This window comes from Leguminivora glycinivorella, chromosome 6, assembly GCF_023078275.1.
Source record: "Leguminivora glycinivorella isolate SPB_JAAS2020 chromosome 6, LegGlyc_1.1, whole genome shotgun sequence".
Taxonomy (NCBI): Eukaryota; Metazoa; Arthropoda; class Insecta; order Lepidoptera; family Tortricidae; genus Leguminivora; species Leguminivora glycinivorella.
Window position 1 is genome coordinate 18334241 of NC_062976.1, and position 22389 is coordinate 18356629.

The 22389-nt window shown below is 36.0% G+C and overlaps 1 protein-coding gene across 2 annotated transcripts in view; it reads right to left on the bottom strand.

The window, feature by feature from the left end:
• The window catches only part of LOC125227424 (monocarboxylate transporter 12-like), a 67781-nt gene that overhangs the window by 15237 nt on the left and 30155 nt on the right, over positions 1-22389 (bottom strand). For both annotated transcript variants that reach the window (XM_048131739.1, XM_048131738.1), the window contains exon 2: positions 19412-19868. In XM_048131739.1, coding sequence (XP_047987696.1) covers positions 19412-19556 — 145 coding nt within the window. In that variant the 5' untranslated portion in view covers positions 19557-19868. The remainder of the gene's footprint in view (positions 1-19411; positions 19869-22389) is intronic.

Consider the following 22389-nt stretch of genomic DNA (forward strand, 5'->3'; position numbering starts at 1 on the left):
GCGGGGGTGCTGATTCCAAAATTAATGAACAATGTGGAATCTGACATTGCTGACTGTCACTCTGACACAAAAGTCGTCATGGGTGTCGTAAAATTGGTTTTAGGGGGTGCTGATTCCAAAACTAATGACCAATGTGGAATCTAACATTGCTGACTGCCACTTTGACACAAAAGTCATCATGGGTGTCGTAAAATAGGTTTTAGGGGGTGCTGATTCCAAAAATAATGACTAATGTGGAATCTAACATTGCTGACTGTCACTTTGACACAAAAGTCGTCATGGGTGTCGTCAAATAGGTTTTTAGGAACCTATTTGACGACACCCATAACGACTTTTATGTCAAAGTGACAGTCAGCAATGTCAGATTCCAAATTGATCATTAATATTGAGATCAGTACCCATGAAAACCTATTTGAAGACACCCATGATCACTTTTGTGTCAAAGTGACAGTCAACAGTGTCAGATTCCAAATTGGTCATTAGTTTTCAAACACCTCCGGATACCTATTTGACGACACCCATGACGACTTTTGTGTCAAAGTGACAGTCAGCAATGTCAGATTCCAAATTGGTCACTAATTTTGGAATCAGCACCCCCTAAAACCTATTTTACGACACCCATGACGACTTTTGTGTCAAAGTGACAGTCAGCAATGTCAGATTGAACATTGGTCATTAATTTTGGAATCAGCACCCCCTTAAACCTATTTTATGACACCCATGACGACTTTTGTGTCAGAGTGACAGTCAGCAATGTCAGATTGAACATTGATCATTAATTTTGGAATCAGCACCCCCTAAAACCTATTTTACGACACCCATGACGACTTTTGTGTCAGAGTGACAGTCAGCAATGTCAGATTGAACATTGGTCATTAATTTTGGAATCAGCACCCCCTAAAACCTATTTTACGACACCCATGACGACTTTTGTGTCAAAGTGACAGTCAGCAATGTCAGATTCCAAATTGGTCATTAATTTTGGAATCAGCACCCCCTAAAACCTATTTTACGACACCCATGACGACTTTTGTGTCAGAGTGACAGTCAGCAATGTCAGATTCCAAATTGGTCATTCATTTTGGAATCAGCACCCCCTAAAACCTATTTTACGACACCCATGACGACTTTTGTGTCAGAGTGACAGTCAGCAATGTCAGATTGAACATTAGTCATTAATTTTGGAATCAGCACCTCCTAAAACCTATTTTACGACACCCATGACGACTTTTGTGTCAAAGTGACAGTCAGCAATCTGAGGTACTACATATTCGTAATCTGAAAGTAATCAAGTCAATAATTTCAGTTATTTTGAATCGACTATGATTCCGAATTATTGGTAATAGTAATGATTGTATAGATGATTAGTGATTCCTTTACATGTAATGGTAATTTACCGTTTCACTTGATTACATTACAAGTAATCTGACACCCAGTAGTGTCAGATTACAAAGTAAAATCAAGTAATCGTGTAATCCGGAATCGATTACGATTTCCCCATCTCTGGGTTTAGTTATATGGTTCATTGGTACTGGTGACCACCATCTGGCTCCATCATCAGACCCTGAGTACCACCTCTTGTCAAAGGTCTTGTTGAGACGAACCCAACGAGCCTAAACACGAAGTCGTTTACTTACATGGTTCACTGGTACTGGTGACCACCTTCTGGCTCCATCATCAGATCCCGAGTACCATCTTGATGTGTCTTATCATCTTGACCGTATTGTAATTTTCACATTTTTATCATCACAACGTTGTAATACTTTAACATTTAAACATAACAAAGTATTACAAAAGCAAATATTTACGGATCTAGGATCAAATTCGTTGGTCGCTGTTTACACACACACATGCGAGGATAGCCCGTGTAGAAACAAGGCGTCCGACCCACACAACAATAAATATTCTCGACGTTTGCGATGAAAACTCGGAGACCAAAGCGACATACGTCTTACCTCCTCGAGCTCCGGCGCGGCACTGAAATCGCAGGCGTCCGTCGCCGGTAAAATAGCGACAGGAAGGCTAGTTTTCAAAAAATTGGCAAAAAATCATGATAAAATATTATAACGACAAATGGATAACAGCAGTTTAAGCACATTGTGCAGATTATTTATATACTAAAATAACTTCGATAACATGTAGATTTTCGGAGAAATGATCACTTGTTTCGATGTATTTTCAAGACAAAATTGAGTTCGTTTTACTTTCAATTTCTCAATTTCAAAGGATTAAATGATAAATATTGTTTAATGGGCCTTAAGTACAAGATATTTGGAACTTAAATTTACCTCATTTATGAGAGTGATCTTATCAAATTGTACATAATAAGAGCTCCGAATTCTGTGCTTCACGCGGTTTTTCCTAAACGAGCATCAGAAAAACAATCATTACTAATTGAAAAAGCTTTTTTTTCATATGTTTTTTATTTAACCGACAGTTAATAAGATGTTCTAACTGAAACAAGTACTTTCACTGTCTTTTAGTATGAGTAAAGTGTACAATTTTGTCGATAAATATTGTGCATTTTACAATATATCGCCTTTTTTTGTCATAGCGCTCTTAACATCTGTCACTAATTTTGGGTCCCAATTTCTGAAAAAACCCATAATGTGTCTGTCTAATCTAAGAATATTTTTATTTACTTTTATTCAATATAAACTGCCTAATTCGGTACCTCTTAGCTGTTTTGAAAAAGGGGCATAAAATATTAGTAACGTTTAGATAACCCTATTCGGGTCGGAATATCGTCTTATGTTTTAGGGTCCACTTAACTTTTGTTTGCGACTCACCAAAAGGTCGCAGTCCATAGTTTGGGAAATTCTGCTCCAGAATATTTGGCAACAATATTCACGTAAATAAATATTCTACTACTGTTCTGTATTATGTTGGATCTTTTCAAATTATGGAGTATATGGCACATGTATAGTTATTTTATTTACTGACTTTACTGTTGCTATCATAAATCCTCAAATTTGATTTTTTTATGTGATGGATGAATAATAATTTTCAATGAATGAAAAAAACTTTTAATGGATGAATATAACTTCTGGGTAGGTAGGTTAACTGTGGCTCTCTGAGCCTTTAGTAAACAAACAGTCATTCTATCAAAACAATTCATATTATAATAACCGTTTTATTAGTATGTGTACATATTGTGGATTGACATGATTTAGAAAAAGGTTGAATTGAGATAAACGTGTAATTAACCTCGCAAACGTACTTCGCGTGTCGAATGTAGCCATCTAGCCAACATATTACTCGCACAATCATATCGTGGACAAGGCTAGCCATTTCCATAATTCATACTAGTGTGCAGTCGCCGTCAGATGCATATATCCAATCGGTCAAGGCGCCTCCAATGGAGAATGCGTTAGAACGTGTTCAGATATTTTTAAATACAAAAAAAAACCGGTCGCGAGCGTGTCGGGCCACGCTCAGTGTAGGGGTTCCGTAGTTTCGCATATTTTTTTCAAAAACTGTTCAACCTATCAAGTTCAAAATAAGTCGTTATAAAGTTCTACTTATGTGATTTTTTCATATTTTTTAAAATTATGGTTATATACACTTTACGTGTGGGGGTACCCTAATAAAGCATATTTTTCCACTTTTTATTTTACCACTTTGTCGGCGTGATTGATATACATATTGGTACCAAATTTCAGCTTTCTAGTGCTAATGGTCACTGAGATTATCCGCAGACGGACGGACGGACAGACAGACATAGCGAAACTACATATAAGGGTTCCTAGTGGGCAACGGAACTCTAAAAAAATGCAACATTAATAAATGTAACATAAGCAATAAGTTTTTTTTTTCAATAAATTATTCTTATTCTTAAATACCACGACCGGTCCGATATAGTATATCTGTAAGCGATTGCACTGCCGTTTGCACTAGTCTGTTACTCACGTGTCTCACATAATCATAAGCATTTTATTAAAAAATATATAATTAAGTAAATCAAATACCAGCACACGGGCAAGTGTACTCGTATAAATTGTAGATAAATATTCAGTAACAAGAAACTAATAATGCCAAGGCAGTTTTCAATTGGCGACCAGGTGCGTAACGTGTTTCTGATTTTATATGTATAAAACATGTACATAACTCATCATTCATGTGTACGTATATAGTATACGAGTCTACACTAAACGGCTACTTGAACAGTAAAATTTCATAAATAAACGATTAAGGCCTCACCGCCTATAAAAATACGATATAAAGGTGTACAACAATATGCTACGCGGCAATAAGTTCCTAGCGCTACGTCGTAGCCGATAACACGGATTTTCCGGTATGTAGCGAAAATTCTTCATAGAGACAAAACTGCTGTGCGCGATTATAGGTATAGGTAATATCTGTTATTTCCTTATTTAGTTTTGTTATCGGCGACCCATAAATATGCACAGAAATAAGCAAGCGGAGCGATTTAACATAGCGTGCAGATACAAGTTCCAATTAGAATATCAAAACAACGAATCATTATTAAATACGTTTTACGATATAGTTCAACAAGATTGTACCAAATGATAATGAAATCACAAACAACTCATGGCAGCAATATTTCATTTCGCTTAGTGGGTACCTATGTACCAGTAGTAAACACAATCAGTGCCATCAGTGAAATGTACGCCTTTTATAGAGATAACATATGTTAACTTATGTTAACTTATGTTATAGAGATAACATAAGTTATCTCTATAAAAGGCGTACATTTCACTGAAGTACAGTATACTTATGTATACTTTATGTCGAAACTGGAGAAGTATAATAAGAATCTTAAAAAGAAGAAAAAAAAACGTTTTTTTTTAGGTTACCATTATATGCCGTGATTGATGATGATTGAAATATAATGGGCTTGGCTGGGGTGGCACATAATTAAGCATTTCTATCATAAAAATAATCCAGTCTTGCCAGACGGGACTCCAAGCTATTCTTAAATTCTATGACAAGATAGTCTATTTAACTAGTTCAATATGTAAGTGAAAACGAATATTTTTGGGTCTATATTAATTCGCATAACTGAATACTCCTAATATGAATTGGCATACCGTTTATTACGCATTTAATACGCATATCAAAGTGAACTATGATTTAGACGTACCAACATCAGCTGCCTGTCTAAAACGAAATAATAATAATAATAATAAGGCGTAGGGATGTGACGACCCCATCGCCCATTGGTTTTACCAGTGCAATCAGTCAACGCAGGGCAGCTTGTGGCGAGCTGTTGGGGAACAGCGACCCCACGTACCCGAGTGCTCCTGGGGAGTTCTGTTACCCGTAAGGCGGGTGGGTGGGACAGGACTCTCTACCTCTGGCTTGCCTTGGCTGGCCGTCCAGAGTGGGGTCGTTAGGGCTACATGCCCCAGGGGTGGAAGTGAAAATTTGCATAAGACGCGAGTTGGTACAGTGGCTTAACGGCCACTGGGCAGAAAGCGGTGTACACCTCTCGACACCCTTGAGTTCTCACACCGGTGTTGCCCTTGAGCCATCTTGGATGTCGCTTTTTGTGGGGGCCCATCTTGTGGGGACGAGTCACCGTCTGCCGGAAATAAAATTGGATACCGTTTTATTAGGCAGGCGTCCGGTTTTTATCCGTAGCCCAGTATTTAGTCCATCACTTTCATCAAAATAGACCAGTTCATTTTAGATTCCATTAACTCTCAAATAGTCCTTACACCCTGGCGGGTGTTGCCTCTGCGTGTGTCCCATGATACGGGCAAGGGCAACATCCGCTCGGTGTACCCCTTACATTTAATTAAAGTGTCGAAAGGGCCTCTACGCGTTGGCTTCGGCCCCGCGCACGCCTCCCAAAGGTCCGGAACACCATTGTTCCGTGATGGGAAAGACATACAAAAAGTTATAATAATAATAATCATTATTTTGCATAACAGATTACGTATAATGCTAATGCGCATCTGTGTAAGAATGTCCTATAATATTTATTTATTTATTTATAATGTAAATTGGTATAACGATGAATTGGTATAAGTATAATAAGCATAACTTTGTTTCGTAGAATTATTAAATAGCATACAAGAAATAGTTATTTGTTATACAAGGGGGCAAAGTTGTATTTTAACGCCGAGTGTGGAATTGAAAAACGAGCAAGTGAAAGGATTCTATAGTTGAACCACGAGCGAAGCGAGTGGTTCGAGAATAGAATCCTGAACTTGCGAGTTTTTTAACACACGAGAAGTAAAATACATTTGCACCCGTGTGTAACACAAAACTTTTCCCCTCACGATGAAACTACAACGCAAAAAATGCGTTTATCACTGCTTCCAGTAGTTCCACAGGTGGTAAATCATCTTCATTACTTTATTCAAGGTCAAATTACTTTACCCACTAGTGGATAAAATGCGTTTTTACCTGCTGGTATTAAAGAACAAAACACGTATTTCCGAGCTAGTGAGGGGAAAATTATATTTTCACCACACTAATGGGTATAGGCTTACTTTGCTGTTCGAAAACAGATATCAAATTTGCATTTTAGCCACAAGAGTGCAAAGTAATTTCATACAAATTTTAACTTGATATCTTAAGCTAGTTGTTTAGTATACCTACAACCTTTTTGTTTATGTCGCTGTACTACCTCATTGGATTTAGTGAGGCTAATGGCCTGTTAACTTACCCCTGTGATGTGATTTCGTCGCTCGAAAATCTGAACGATGAAATAATATTATTTTCACCACACCAACTGATAAAGGCTTACTTTGCTATTCGAAAACAGATAGCAAAATTGCATTTTATCCACAAGAGTGCAAAGTAATTTCATACAAATTTTAACTTGATATCTTGAGCTTGCTGGTAGAATTTACCTATAAATGATGATTTTGAATCAAAAATATTGAATAAATTGATAGATTTGATTTAGTTTGATGTTTTATAGTCAGTATTTTGTTCGTGTTGGTGTGGTGAAAAATTTTGTGTTTCACTCGGGGGCAAAGTTTGTTTAACCTTAGTGCCTTGAAATCCTCGCAATGCTCAAGATTCCACTTCTCGAACCACTCGCTACGCTCGTGGTTCAATATTGGAATCTTTCGCTTGCTCGGGTATCAATATTGGCACGTGCGGTTAAACAACCACTTTGCCCCCTTGTAAAACAAATAACTATTAAATACTATCCATTTTCAATTTCTTTAGTAAAGGTACAGCGAGACAAATCTAAACTGGGAGGCAATCGTAACTAATCCATTTTTTCCATTATTACACTATTTCCATTATTCCATTATTACATGTATCCACTGAACACGCCTACCATATATGTACCTATAACCGGTGGACACTCTATTTAATAATGTAAACATTGTAAATCATGGGAGGAATGGACCAGTTACATCTGCCCCCCACTCGAGATTTGCCCCGCTGTACCTTACTTACCCCTATGTTTTTCATGCTTAGTAAGCGCTCAAAATCGAGCGTTCGAAATTGGAAAATCAGCCCCTGATTGATCCAATCGCTTGCTCCATACAGTTAGTAAGTAATATGGCAATTCATTTTAGGATAATTAAAGTTATACGTAATAATAGTATGCAAATTTCAATTATGCAGATTCATTGTTATGCGAAACAAGAATTATGCATTTTTAATATTATGCTTGTTCAATGTTATGAACAATTATGTTATGCCAAATCTGTTATACGAATTCAAATTATGCGAATTAATGATAGGCGAAATAGAGGGCACCCCTGTTGACCAAGGGAAGTCATTGTTTGAAAGGAGAATCAATTTAACAAATCGTTGTCTGGCACGCAACCTGCAAAACCTAAATACTCGTACTAGATAATATGTAGGTATTTAACGTACATACATATATACAGGGAGTATTTTGATAGTGAACTTGAACAAACGTAATTGTCGGCGAGGTGGAGCCGAGGTCAGCAAACATATGATCCGAGGGTATCTTATAATTTACTGGCCAAGGTGTGTATACTATTTTTCAGTTCGTCGGAGTCGGGAAGCTTGTAACTTCGTCCTCGCGCAGCGGCCTGAAATTTGACGCTTTCTGGAAGACTGAAAAGCCGATTTAGTGGAAACTTTAGATAACTTACGTATTACGATTGGAACACAAATATATGTCAAGTACTAATTAGCTCGAGATATGATAAGGATCAGATCAATATCGAAAATGTTATAATAATGAAGTTGTAGGTATTTAATAGAACTATCTACCTAGGTATTCGTATTGATTATATTAGTTTTAGTTCCATTCACACGTAGAGTAACTTTCCAAGGATGATAGTTCTGAATTCGATTATAAAAGTTTGAACAGATTTTGACGACCGGTATGGCGCAGTCGGTAGTGATCCTGCCTGCTACGCCGCGGTCCCGGGTTCGAATCCCAGTAAGGGCATTTCGAGGGTTTACTGGTGAAACCCGATAAGTTGAGCAAACTGGTTTTTGAAATTCGAACTATGTTAATTTCCACAATGTTCTTATTTCAAGGACAAATTATCTCGATTTATCGGGTTTCACCAGTAAACCCTCGATTTATTTGTGTGATTAGCACAGATATTTGTTCTTGAGTCATGTATGTTTTCTATGTATATAAGTATTTATATATTATATATATCGTTGTCTGAGTACCCACAACACAAGCCTTCTTGAGCTTATCGTGGGCCTCAGTCAATCTGTGTAAGAATGTCCTATAATATTTATTTACTTATTTATTTATTATTATCCCAGAACTCGTTCTCGTATACCGTACATCCTATATACTTGTTATTAAACGTCTATCCCTCGTTACTCATCTAACGAATGCAGCAAAATGAGTAGAAACCACGGAGAATCTCATAACACTTTAATGAGTCTTTATACACCGCAGTGTTTACGTAGATATACATATTATAGTAACTCATAAAGCGGTATGTTTGCGAATATCGTCTATAAAGAAGACTCATTAAAAGTTGAACACAATCTGCAACTTCATAGAATGCCGAATACTTTAAGCTTGTTAGCCGTAAAATTACTTATTAATACTTACTTTAACTGATTAAACATACATGCCTACTCATAATGTGTGTTTGAAATATTCGTTACTTTTTATTTTCGATGTCATAATATAGTACATTACGATACAAGTGCGTAAAAAAGGAAGTTCGAAACGAGTGGCGATAAATTAAAACACGACCGAAGGGAGTGTTTTAAATCGACACGAGTTTTTCGATTCCTGAAATTTTTGTACTTTTAGGGAGGCTTAATATTTAACAACGATTTGAAAATTGTTTGTGGTTCATATTTGAAATTTATTTACTCCTGTTGCGCTTATTTAGAAGATAACAGGGTAAATTAGGTTGAGTAAATGAGTCATAACGAGGATGATCATAATGTCGTGTAAACAGGAGCGAGGGTTAGGTCGTTGTATCACAATAATTACGTATGATACGGTTGTTTACTTAACCACCTTCATAGAAACAAGGGGTATTGAACTCTCAGTCACTAGAATAAGAGTGGCCATGTTTCACTTTATTTGGATTTGTGTGCTACTCGCGTGAGTCTAGCTCGTGTGCAGTTGGGATGTCGGGACTGGACCGTGATAATGTAATAATGCCCCATCAACGTAATGAAAGCTTATCTTTGCGTATCAAATCCGGTATTTTGCGGAATACTCTCGAAATACTGCCTCATTCTCTAGGAAATTATTATGCCTTTGCTGTGAGTATAGCTGTTTTAGTTCATTTTCATATCTGTACAAGTTCTAGATGAGTAGGAAGCTCTACTAATACTGGTTCAGTTGAACCGAAGATGCAAATATGCGTTTCGAATAAAGACCCTGTAAATCTTGTTTGAACGAGAGCTTTTCTGCCGTCCCGGTTGTAATTTACTTGTACTAGTTGTCAGTCTATTACGTTACTCAAAGGGACGTCGGGACTTAGGTATACATAAATATATTATGTAAGTGTATTTATGTTCCTGTACCAGACATCCTTCAGCTGTATTTCAGTCTTCGTCTGTCATTTGGTTATTAAGAGATAGGAGTGTTTCAATTTGAATTTGTAAAGAATCTTTGTAACTTTTTTACTATTTCAATCTTTATTTGCGTAAAATATCAAAGTAAGTATTTATTTAAAATGTAACTCAGTCAAGACTCTGTAGCTCTGATAGATAAGTCCTAAACATAAAACAGGACAATAGGTATTTAAAACAGTATTCCAATAAATCATAATATTAATATATGCTTATTTGTACTTAAGGTACGGCGGGGCAAATCTCGACTGGGGGACCTATTGCAACTGATAATTTTTTTCCATTATTACACTATGATGTTGAGTTCTACATGTTCCACTGAACACGCCTACCATACCTCTATATAACCGGTGGACATTCTATTTAATAATGCAAACATTGTAAAACATGGAAAAAATGGACCAGTTACATTTGCCCCCCACTAGAGATTTGCCCCGCTGTACCTTATAGGAAATAATTATGCGTGTACCGATGACACTTAATTTGTGGGATTAAAATATGACCGTAACATGAGCGTCAGGATAATTGTCGGTTGAGTCAATTGAAATTGATTATGGAAACAAAACTCAATATCAAATAAACGTGTAATTTTACTTGAACTTGACATAAATGTAAAACATCAATTGTTACTAAGTATGAATTAGTCATAAATGTGTTATTGCATTTTTATGATTAGGTACTACTTATGCCTAAATATTTAACATTTTTGTATACATTAAGTACCTATATATGTTTACTATTGTGTGTATCACCATTAATGTTACTTGTGAAAACCTTGCATATTTAGTATGACCAAAGAAGTCAAAGGTCATATATTTTTTTCAAAAAACATATAATATGTATTATATCTATCAATTAAAAATATGCGTAATTTTTTTAAATCATAAATCATTATTTGCTACAAAGAGGATCGAGTATTATAGAGAGTTACTGTCAAAGTAAAATGTGTAATCACAGTGCATAGACTGCTATCTCTCGACACAGGCTTAAAACTTTTGAACTTCAGGTTTGACAATTTGGCTCATATTCTTAGCTTGATGTGTGTTAAAATGTCAAATATTAATATTAGCGCCATCTAGCTTGACGACCAGTCTGGCGCAGTCGGTAGTGACCCTGCCTACTACGCCGCGGTCCCGGGTTCGAATCCCGGTAAGGGCATTTATTTGTGTGATGAGCACAGATATTTGTTCCTGAGTCATGGATGTTTTCTATATATATAAGTATTTATATATTATATATATCGTTGTCTGAGTGCCCACAACACAAGCCTTCTTGAGCTTACCGTGGGCCTCAGTTAATCTGTGTAAGAATGTCCTATTAATATTAGATTAGATTAGATTTCTTTATTTCATGATAAAAATTACACTATAAATTTGTTACATGCCAAAGTTATGTTTATCTTCTCATCATGATCGTCAAAAATTACATTATGAATTGAAAATAATAAAATGAATAGTTTCTCCCAATAAGGATCGTCATTTACAAAGAGAAATACACAAAGCACAATAAAATTAACAAATGAAATAAAATCAGAAATGAAATACACAAAGCACAATAAAATTAACAAGTGAAATAAAATCCGAAGTCAGTGTAATCAAATGCATGCTATCACAAATTCAATTCCATGTACTCATTTACAGAGTACAGAGGGTTATCTAACAAAAGGTTTCTCAATTTGCGCTTAAATGCTTCGTCACATGGCTCATTCCTAAGATCGGCAGGTAAGTGTTCGAAGTAAGTAGGGCCGATGACACGCGGGTTCTTTTTTGAAAGTGCCATGCGACGGGGGACTGTTCTCAGACGGCCTGTAGCTCGAAGCTGTTTGCCAAGGCAACGCGAGCAAATTGAGATATATTTTGCTTAACAAATAACAGTATATCAAACATATATTGTGAGTAGTGCGTCATTATACGTTGAGAAATAAAGAGCTCTCTGCATGGGTGCCTGTCTCTTACACCAGCAAGTATACGTATTGCGCGTTTCTGCATTATAAGTACTCTTATTGTATCTGATGAGTTTCCCCAGAGCAGTGATCCGTATGCCATGATAGAGTGGAAATGCGCAAAGTACACCTGCTTTAAGGCTTCTGCGGAGATAAGAGGCTTCAGCTTTCTCAACGCGAACGACGCACCACCCAATCGATCACAAAGATTGTCAACATGGCACTTCCAATTCAGAGTGTTGTCTATCAGGAACCCTAAAAACTTACTCTGTTCACACATGGGCATCGGAAAATTAGTCATGCATGATGGTGGTTGTACCTTTCGACCGGAAAATAACAATATATTTGACTTAGAATAATTGAGTATGAGACCATTTGCTGAAAACCATGACTGCAATTGGTGGCAAGCATCATTAATTTTTAAAGCCAACTGGTCATATGTACTTGCACCAACTAATACATTCGTATCATCCGCAAACAATACAGGCAAGCCAGCTCCAATATTCGATGGTAGGTCGTTCACAAATAATAAAAACAAGGTATTTCCGAGGGACGAACCCTGAGGAATACCGATATTTATGTATCCCACATCAGATTGGATTGACTTGCCGTCAGTGAGTAATTTCACGACTTGCTTGCGGTCTGACAAGAATGAGGTACCTATACAGTTTATGGGCAGTGCCTGTGATTCCATACATTTTCAATTTTTCAAGGAGTAATTCGTTTATTTATTTTATTTAGCTGAGCGTACCCCAAAGGTGTAATGCCATCTAAAGGTTGAACACGCCAAAACTGGGGCATACTTAAATGTTTATTATGAAAAATGTATAATAAATAAATAAAAGATGTTTGATTTAACTACGAGCAAATTCAATGTATTTTAAATGCCAATAATTAGTCAAGGTTTCTTGACCAATATTTTTTTTATACTTTATCTGTCTATACGGAGTTATATATGTCTTTGTTTGCTATTACGAATGCCTCAATAAACAATCTACCGGTTTAAAAAAAGTATTTTTCGTTAGTCATGTTTTCTTTTATCATATAGCATGACAAGGGTTTGTTAACAATGTGACTTCGATTATCGGATTGCACATATTTGTATTAACTTTTTGATAAAATTTGTGAGACTTTTTAGTTGTCATGGATGCTTTATCAGGTAATAGATATACATTCAGGTGTCATGATGTCAGCCTAACGAACAGTTTTACATCTAAATAGGTTTTTTTTAGGGTTCCGTAGTCAACTAGGAACCCTTATAGTTTCGCCATGTCTGTCCGTCAAACCGCGGATAATCTCAGGACCGTTAGCACTAGAAAGCTAAAATTTGGTACCGATATGTATATCAATCACGCCGACAAAGTGGTAAAATAAAAAGTGAAAAAACTTGTTTTGTTAGGGTACCCCCCCTACATGTAAACTAGGGACTGATTTTTTTTTCATTCCAACCCCAACGTGTGATATATCACACGTGCCTACCTGCGGGCCCACGTGCGTACCTATTAAACAATATATTGTTGAATAGGTATTTAAAAATGAATAAGGGTTTACTAAAATCGTTTTTTGATAATATTAATATTTTCGGAAATAATCGCTCCTAAAGGAAAAAAAAGTGTCCCCCCCCCTCTAACTTTTGAACCATATGTTTAAAAAATATGAAAAAATCACAAAAGTAGAACTTTATAAAGACTTTCTAGAAAAATTGTTTTCAACTTGATAGGTTTAGTAGTTTTTGAGAAAAATACGGAAAACTACGGAACCCTACACTGGGCGTGGCCCGACACGCTCTTGGCCGATTTTTAATTATTAAAATGTGTGTGACTTTAAATATGTGTACAAAGCGCGAGAACTTAAAGTGTTATATTAAAATATATTCATAAAATCAGTCTCTTCTTTATAAAAAAATGGTATTGATAATGATTACATAAAAATAATATAGTAATCAGTGACAATGTAAAAATATTCTTATTCTTCTTTAATAGATTTGAAATTTCAGTCTTGAAAAAAAAAACAACCTAGGTATCAATAACGCGTAAAAACACCTTATGCACTGAAAATATTTTTCATACTACCTAGGCAATCAAAATTAAGATGAGCTGAAAATTGGCAAATAATATGCGGTGTTCCATATATATATAAATTCCTTATACCTACAATGAGTATACCAGAAGACCATTTTGCAATAAAAACGCTCATATAGTCTTATACTACTGGGTATAGTGGGTATCAAGTAAGTGTAAATTAAAAAAGTAAAATTTGTACGTAATCCTCGGTGGGCGAGTCCAATTCGTATACTTGCCCACAAAAAAGACATGGTTATCGACTTGATAATTGATAACGATATGATAAGTTAAACTTTATTGTTGCCGCTGGATATAAATTATGCGGAAGCTTCATGTCATTATCACGCCCTCAAAAATGACAGAAGGCACGTGACTTCTTGCTGATATGGCATGACTACGCTAATTTTGCATGACTACATAAATACTTTGCTAAAAGTGGTGCTGCGTCTAAGAATGTTATTCTAGATAAGATTTTATAGACTTCATGTCAAATTTTGACAGGTTCGCTGCCGTGCCATGTTGCCAACCCTGCTTATCTACCACATAAATAGTTTGTTTACATTTGCATTGCATATGATATATTAAGTCTATCTACATCCACATCATAAGTTCTCTATAATATGCTTAGGACCGATAAGCGAATGGCCTATACATATTAAGAAATCTGAATCTGCTAGTGGATTGTAATTTTTTATGATATCGCCAACCGATGCTCTCATTACATTTAAAAGAATACCTATTCTATACTGGTGAAAGAAATAATAATAGTTGCTATGACGGAATTCATAAATCAGTCGTTTCGTTTCAAATATTGAACATTTGATCAACGTGAACTGACAGTCAATGAATAGTTGTGTCGCTTAACTTCAAAAGTGGGTAAATCCATTCTGATATAAGGTTGATTATATAAAAAAATATAATATGATCTCAAAGATAATCAACCTTATAGCATAATGGATTTATCAACTTTTGAAGTTAAACGACACAGTTGATATTATCCGGATCCCTTTCTTTGACATAATGATCACAAGTCATAATGTAATGATTGCCAGATTATCATTAGTCATCATTCTGAAACGGATAACTTTTCAGGGTTTTCTTTAAGGTCATCTATAGATTGGTTAAGTTAGGTTTGTTTTTTGGCAATCCTGAAAAGTTACGCGTTTCTGAGAAAAAAATAATTATGACTAACGAAAATGTGGACAAACTATACATTATGATTATGACTTAAGAGTTTATGGGAACCAAAAAAAAGTTGTGCTACCGGCGCCTATCTGGATATCGGTAATAAAATGTGCCGATAACATAAGCTTCATTTAAATCGGCTTAAATCTGATAGATTATGGTACATAATCGCAAAAAGGTACCTATGATACGTATCAAACAACTGATTGGCAATTATGCGGGTATTAAGCGCACAATCGCTTCTGTTAAGCTTAAAAAGCACCTACTTACGGTTGCGTCACATATTTTATATTGTCAAAACGTCACTGAAATCTTATTGGAATTCCAGTCCATTTCTTTCTTACCACGCCAACAGGACCAAGTATGATTAAAACACGTGTTTTTATCGAACCGGTCTCTTCTGTTATTAGTATTTGAAGCGCTACTGTCGTTATCGTAGGTCGTACCTAGAGCTTTGCAAAAGAGTGGAAATTAAAAATTTGCAGCATCGTAGTGTCGTCTCGTTTTCTCACACTTTTTGATTTGAAAGGGACGACACCAAGGTTGCCTTATAATGTCTACTGTACCTTTGAAATGAGATCGTCCGTGACACCCTACCTTTTACTTTTACACTTCTTTTTGCTTGAAACTTCAATTACTTAATTAAATAGAGTGGGATGCTTTTATTCTCTTTCTAGGTACTAGACACCAACAGTTGATGCCATATTTGTAAAATCTGAATACGCCCATGCGTATTGGCGTTGTCGTGAATGAATTGGATTTACAAAATGAGAAGATTGACGGCCATTAAACGCCAACCACCCAATTTGCGTTTTGTTTGAAAATCAACGTATAAACAAACATTTCATAAAACCCAATGAGGCTAAACTTTGTTAAGTCTTCTTTTTGAACTATGGATTTGTTTTTGATTTTTGAATTATATATGTGAAAATATAATCGTGTAAAAAATACACCTATTTAAAGCAAGCAAACGCAAGTAAGTATGGCAACCGTTTTATCAAATACCTAAAAAAATAAATATGGTATAGATACATGTTTGTTAAACCTACCTACCTACCTACAACAATTTTGGAAAAACAAATATACGCTTTTACTGTTTGTTTTAGTCTAAGTAAGACATATATAAAAGTGTCAAAAAGTCGATCCCAACGAAATTCCCCTTGTGCAAAATTCTTTGTTGACATCTTCAATACGTGAAGGGGGTTTTAGCTGGGAGCTTTTCGTTTGACGTATATTTCAGGACAGTTGTTGCACCCTTATCAAACAAAATGGGGGCCTATACCTACGGCCGCATCCATCATTTTTCTTTAGATTATGTCTTCGCCAATGGGATGTGGTCTCAATATTACATATTTTTTCGACACACCCAAATTTTTTATGAGATAGGAGCCGAACGAACAGACACGTCGCCTGATGGTAAGCGAGCCCATAGACACCTAAAACAGCAGAGGGGTTCGAGGTGCATTGGCGGTATTTAAGATGGGAGTACGCGGTCCGGAAATACCGCGGGCAGAAATAAATTTTGACACTGTTTAGCTGTGCAAGGAAGGTATAGTATTTATGAATATTAAAAAAATGAATATAAATAGGGTACCTACCAGTGGCGGCTGGTGAAAATTTCTGCTAGGCAACACTGGGCAAAAAGTAACCTACCTTAATACTAAGGTACTTTACTAGTAATCAATTTTAGGCAAGCCGGTGGGAATCGGCTTGTATGGACCAGCCGCTGCTGGCACCTACTTTACTGGCGTTTGCAGAATGTGTCAAAGTTGTCATGAGCTGTCATGATAACAAGTCGAATAGCATCCACGTCTCTTGGTCATACATATCATATGTCATAATTTTCCATTATTGGAACTGAGAAATGGTCTTGACACAGATCAGTTAGGTAGGTACTTTATTGGATTTATTGGCGTACTTATTTATGTAAGTACCTATGTCCTTACATGTACCTGAAGTTATTTTAAATGTGCATGTAATTTTATTGGAAATCAAATATAAGTTTTAACGTGATATTATAATTACTGATAAGACAAATGACAGATGATTACACAAAAAATACAAATAAATTAGTTACCTACTGAAAATATTTTGTTTATATTAAGCGTGAAATTTTATATTTACACAGAAAATCATTCATGACGCAGGTGTACTCATAAAACACAAACCTGCAAATGTAAATATACATAAATAAAAATAAATATTGTTTCAAATACCTTCTTGTACAACAAACAGCTATTATTTATCAAAATTAAACACGACTCGATGTAATTAGTTACATGTAAATGGCTGCTTTGTTTCAGACATTTCGTCAAACAAACCGAGCTAAAACGTTTGTAGAAAATTAACATGTCAAGTAGCATTAAGTCCTCAAGATTATATGTACGACAGTGTTTAATATACTTAAGTAAATTACGTTAACCTAAAAGGTTGACAGGATAAATATTGAAGGAGACTTCAGTTGCATGTAATAGACTACATATAAATCAGGGGGTCTATCGCGGAGCACTTTCGACGGGTTGCTTTTCGATCATATTTGTAATCTCTCACGTATTTTTCATATGTGCGATAGGGTGGGGACACAGTAAACATAGTTCGCAGTAGGCCCTCATATGCTAGTGGTCTGAGTTCTCTAAAGAATACATAACTATAATAGACAGCCCTGTTACCCCTCCCTGGAGCGAAAAAGAGCATAAAGACTCTATTTTCTGCTTAAATATGATCTGACAATGTGTCGGGAAGCCAATATTTTGTTATTATGGTTCAGTGCTTTTTGAGATGGAAATATTGATGTGTATTTTACATTGTGTTTTTGTGACTCATGACTCTGCTACCTACAGCGGGCCGGGACGGGACGATAACAATTACGAGTACATATGTTAATTTTTATAGAACCCTAGAATGGTCAATGGATGGCCTGGAGAAAAATTCACACATACTCGAAATATGTAGTAAAATTAATATCGTGTTAAGATGCGAGCTCTACTCTGCGCTGCTAAAGGCAAGTACCGGAAAATTAGAAATCACAACTCGGAAGGGAAAGAAATACTGCTAATAGCTAAGGGAGTAGACCAATTACTTACGAGTAGGTAGAAGGGTATTCATCATAAATTCATACATGTATACCTAACTTTATAACTTATTTTTGTCATATGCCCCATTTCCTTTGATAAGCAATGATAGTAGGTATAGGTAGATTTAGCAAAATAGATATTTGCACCACTCGTGCACTAACTTATGGTATGGAAGATATTTTTTATGGAAAATGAGGAGAACGCATATTTTAATGTAGATAGATAGATACAGTTGACTGACCGATAGTGTAGCGTAGCATAGCAGTGCGTTTTTATTATAATATAATTCGATAGCGTGGTGATTGTTAGCAGCTCACATGATTTAATAAATTTGTTAAAAATATATATTTCGTATAAAAGTTTAAAACTCCTGTGAGGCTCAAATTTAAGACGAGTGAAGGCGGGGTCGTTACCCTTTGAAAAATACCCTCGGAAGTGGATCGAAAGATGTCGAGCGTTATATCGACCTAATTAAGCTTAATAACCCGCTAAAAATATTTTAAATGCCTAAACTTGTATCGCTGAGTGTATAAATACATAAAATTTTTACTTATCACGACATTAAAACAATCCCAAAACCAAATCCCAAAAGTCAAATTTTATTCCCAAGATTTGACCCAAAAACAAAGAACCAACGCGACAAATTAAATAAGTACTTCTATATCTAAGAGTTTCCGTGGCTTATATGTATATTGTAGGTAAGAAATATTGAAACTTTTTAACTTGAACATTACTTTTTACCTTCAACTATTTTCCCTATTAGTTCTACCTACTAAGTACATAAGTCACAGCAAGACCACGACGACCTCTGGACAGTGACTAACTGACCCCCGCGATAACTCAGGCCCTGATATGGATTCGCGTTTTGTTTTCATTACATTAGTTCAGTTACGTATTTATCCAGGCAATGTTATTATGATAAATTATGGTTTACATATTACATGATGTTTATCATATGGAAGTGGAACAAACAGGAAATGAGATGGATTGAAACGCCGTAAATATTACCTCGCGATGTTCCGGAAGGGTGCAAGGTTCCGGTTACGAAGTATAGTATGATTAAATTATTATTTTTTTAGCAATCCGATATTACCTAACTATCTATAGTCGCCCTGGATATGGGACTTACTCATGCGGTAATAGATATATGGCTAAAATATGGCTAAAATACTCACTGACTATATGTATCATGAAGGAGGCGAATACGACCATCCAGCCCCACCCGCCATCTGGCGGCGGCGGCGGGCTCTCCGAACTCTCCCGCGACGCCGGCGCGTGCGCACCCTTCCCGTTCGCACTCTTCACGCCCCCGTGAGACATCGCGACACTTTATATAAAGCTTACAGATTTATAAGGCAACTTAACTTCTGATATGATCTTACAAATGCAGTTATATATTTATATAAAATCTTCTAAAGTTACACTTAACGGTGGATGACTATAAATGCAACAGTGGAAAGGTTCTAAGGAAGCACTAGCAAGGTTTATTAGGTAAATATAAATAATGGGTAATCTAGTACTATCTATGTTGATAAATCATTGTAAGGCCTATCTATGGTGTAGGATGAAGTCGGTGTATTGGGTCCCTGGTCTTCGGCGCATGCAGGACATGTTCCTGGCTCCCGCTTTCAACTGAAAAAAAAAGAAAAATGGAGTTATTATATATCTGTAAGCCCCTCTCTGTATAAGTAAGTGTAGTGTATTTTTACGGTTATTTAGTCCAAAGAATCTACTAGGGGGTATAAAAAATGAAGTGTAAAAAAGTACCTATTAGAAATATCTTCCTTCGTTCTCTAGTTCTAAGCCTAAGGCGATTAACTTGTTAAAACCAGTATAGGTAATTCGACATCCTCTTAGCTGTTTTTGCAAACAAGGCAAGTAGGCCATGTTTTTCTTGGGTATCAATTTGCTGGCTTGCAGCTGTGCAATTACGTCAGCTAGCCGGCAATTTACATTATTTGCTAATATTTAGACTAATTAAGTAGGTATTATCCCTGCACTGGCATGCTTACAGCAATGTTAATCGCTATCTAACGTTAAGTTACGATTTCACGGCAAGACATGATACCTACATAAATATTATAGGACTTATAGAACATTCCTTCACAGATTGACTGAGTCCCACGGTAAGCTCAAGAAGGCTTGTGTTGTGGTTACCTAGACAACCTATGATTTAACAGGAATAAATATCTGCTAGGCCAGAGTGGTCATCAAAAACTGACATAATCGTATTTTATTTATGTTATGTTAAAGTTAGTTTATTAGGTAAATAAGTGAACATATTTGCGGTAAGAAAAATCCGGTAAGAACGGTCCACGCATCTGAATCGTTATTATCAGTGACCTACATCCTCGTCGATAAAAATGTCATTCATTAAGAATAGCCACATTAATCATAATAATTGTTGATGCAATTAATGTGAAAAATAAAATTTTATAAAATAATGAACTGATTTTTAATAATGCAATCAAATTACAGTTGACGTAATAATTTTTAATGCTTTTTTTTTTTATTTTTCGGTGCCAATTTTGTGTTTAATTAAATAAAGCACAAACGTTGAAGGAGCCTAATAAAGTTACAAATTGACCTCGGTATTGGAAAATAATACGTTTTCGTTCTTCAGGAGAGACGATAGCCGGGATTCCGGAGATGACAATATCCGGCAAATACTCAACGAGCGTTTCATTTCCAATGTAACGAACCCTCGATATTTTCTTTATACGCGAGTGATGAAGGGTCCTTATCCTAAGAGAAGTAGGTGTACCGGTGAATGTAATGATTGTACATATACTGGATTAAGTCTATTAGTTAACAGTGTTAACACTCTCGACAATGAACACACAGAAATAAAACTAATAAATAGTGGATGAAACATCTCGCCAAAAGTGTCTGTCCCCATAGAATACTTTTCCAAATAAAGAATCTTTTTATACAATCTAGTTATAGACATAGGCATAGGTAAATGATATTCCTTTTGTAATGCGGTGGGCAAGCATAGTTTTTTAACAGTTTCTTATTTTTGACGTTGACTCAAGTTAGATATTTCATTAGGTAATTAAAGATCTCAATAGTTTAGGTTTACTGTGCGAATTCTAAAGCGACATACGTAACTACTGAGATAAGTTGACATCCATCACTAAGCCACCTTCGTCAACTCCGTTATTTATAATTTTATACCCATTTTTATAAACCTTGCCGATATCTGCATACAACTTCTGTCTTTTCGCCGCATAGATGAAAAATGGGTCTTAACCTTGGGAACTCCTACCAAGTGGAAAACTTGCCAAAATTCGAGCTAAATATTAATGATAACACTCACGCCTAACGCCTGTATCCCATAAAGGAGTAGACAAAGTACAAGAAACTACTCAAGTTTCAGTGCTACTCTTGGCAAATAAGGGGTTTAATGGAAATGAAATTATGACATTACAGTGACTGGTCAGTTCTTTTACGACACTCACGGGAAGAAAAGGGGTGGTGAAATTCATAACCTTTCACCACACGGGCACGAGCATTAATGAAAACTCCAGGAATAATATACTCGTAGGTACACGGTGAAGGAAAACATCGTGAGGAAACCGGACTAATTCCAATGAGGCCTAGTTACCCTTCGGGTTGGACGATCAGATGGCAGTCGCTTTTGCAAAACTATTGCCCACGCCAAATCTTGGGATTAGTTGTCAAAGCGGACCCCAGGCTCCCATGAGCCGTGGCAAATGCCGGGATAACGCAAGGAGGATGATAACTTAAAATGGCCCGTAAAAATCTATAACGAATTACCTAACCCTGTCAAAGCCAGGAATTTGAAGCCAAAATGATTGATGATAGCTTGTCGACGCGGAATATGATAATGGTAATCCAATCGATACAGACCTGATAACTGATAACGTGCTGTGGACAGGAACTGATTTTGTGTAGATAATATTATCAATATGTTTTAGGTTATCGTCGAATATTAATATACTTAATGTATATAAACTTAATAATGGTCTTTCAAAATATTTCCGTGCACGGGACAGGCTTCCACTAAATGTGTGACTAACAAAATGATAAAATCTTTAGATTATATTTTGCTTCCTACAGATAATCTTTAGAATAGCTTTGAAAATAATTAAGCCGCTTATTGCAAAAGCCTATCAAAGTGTAATAAAAT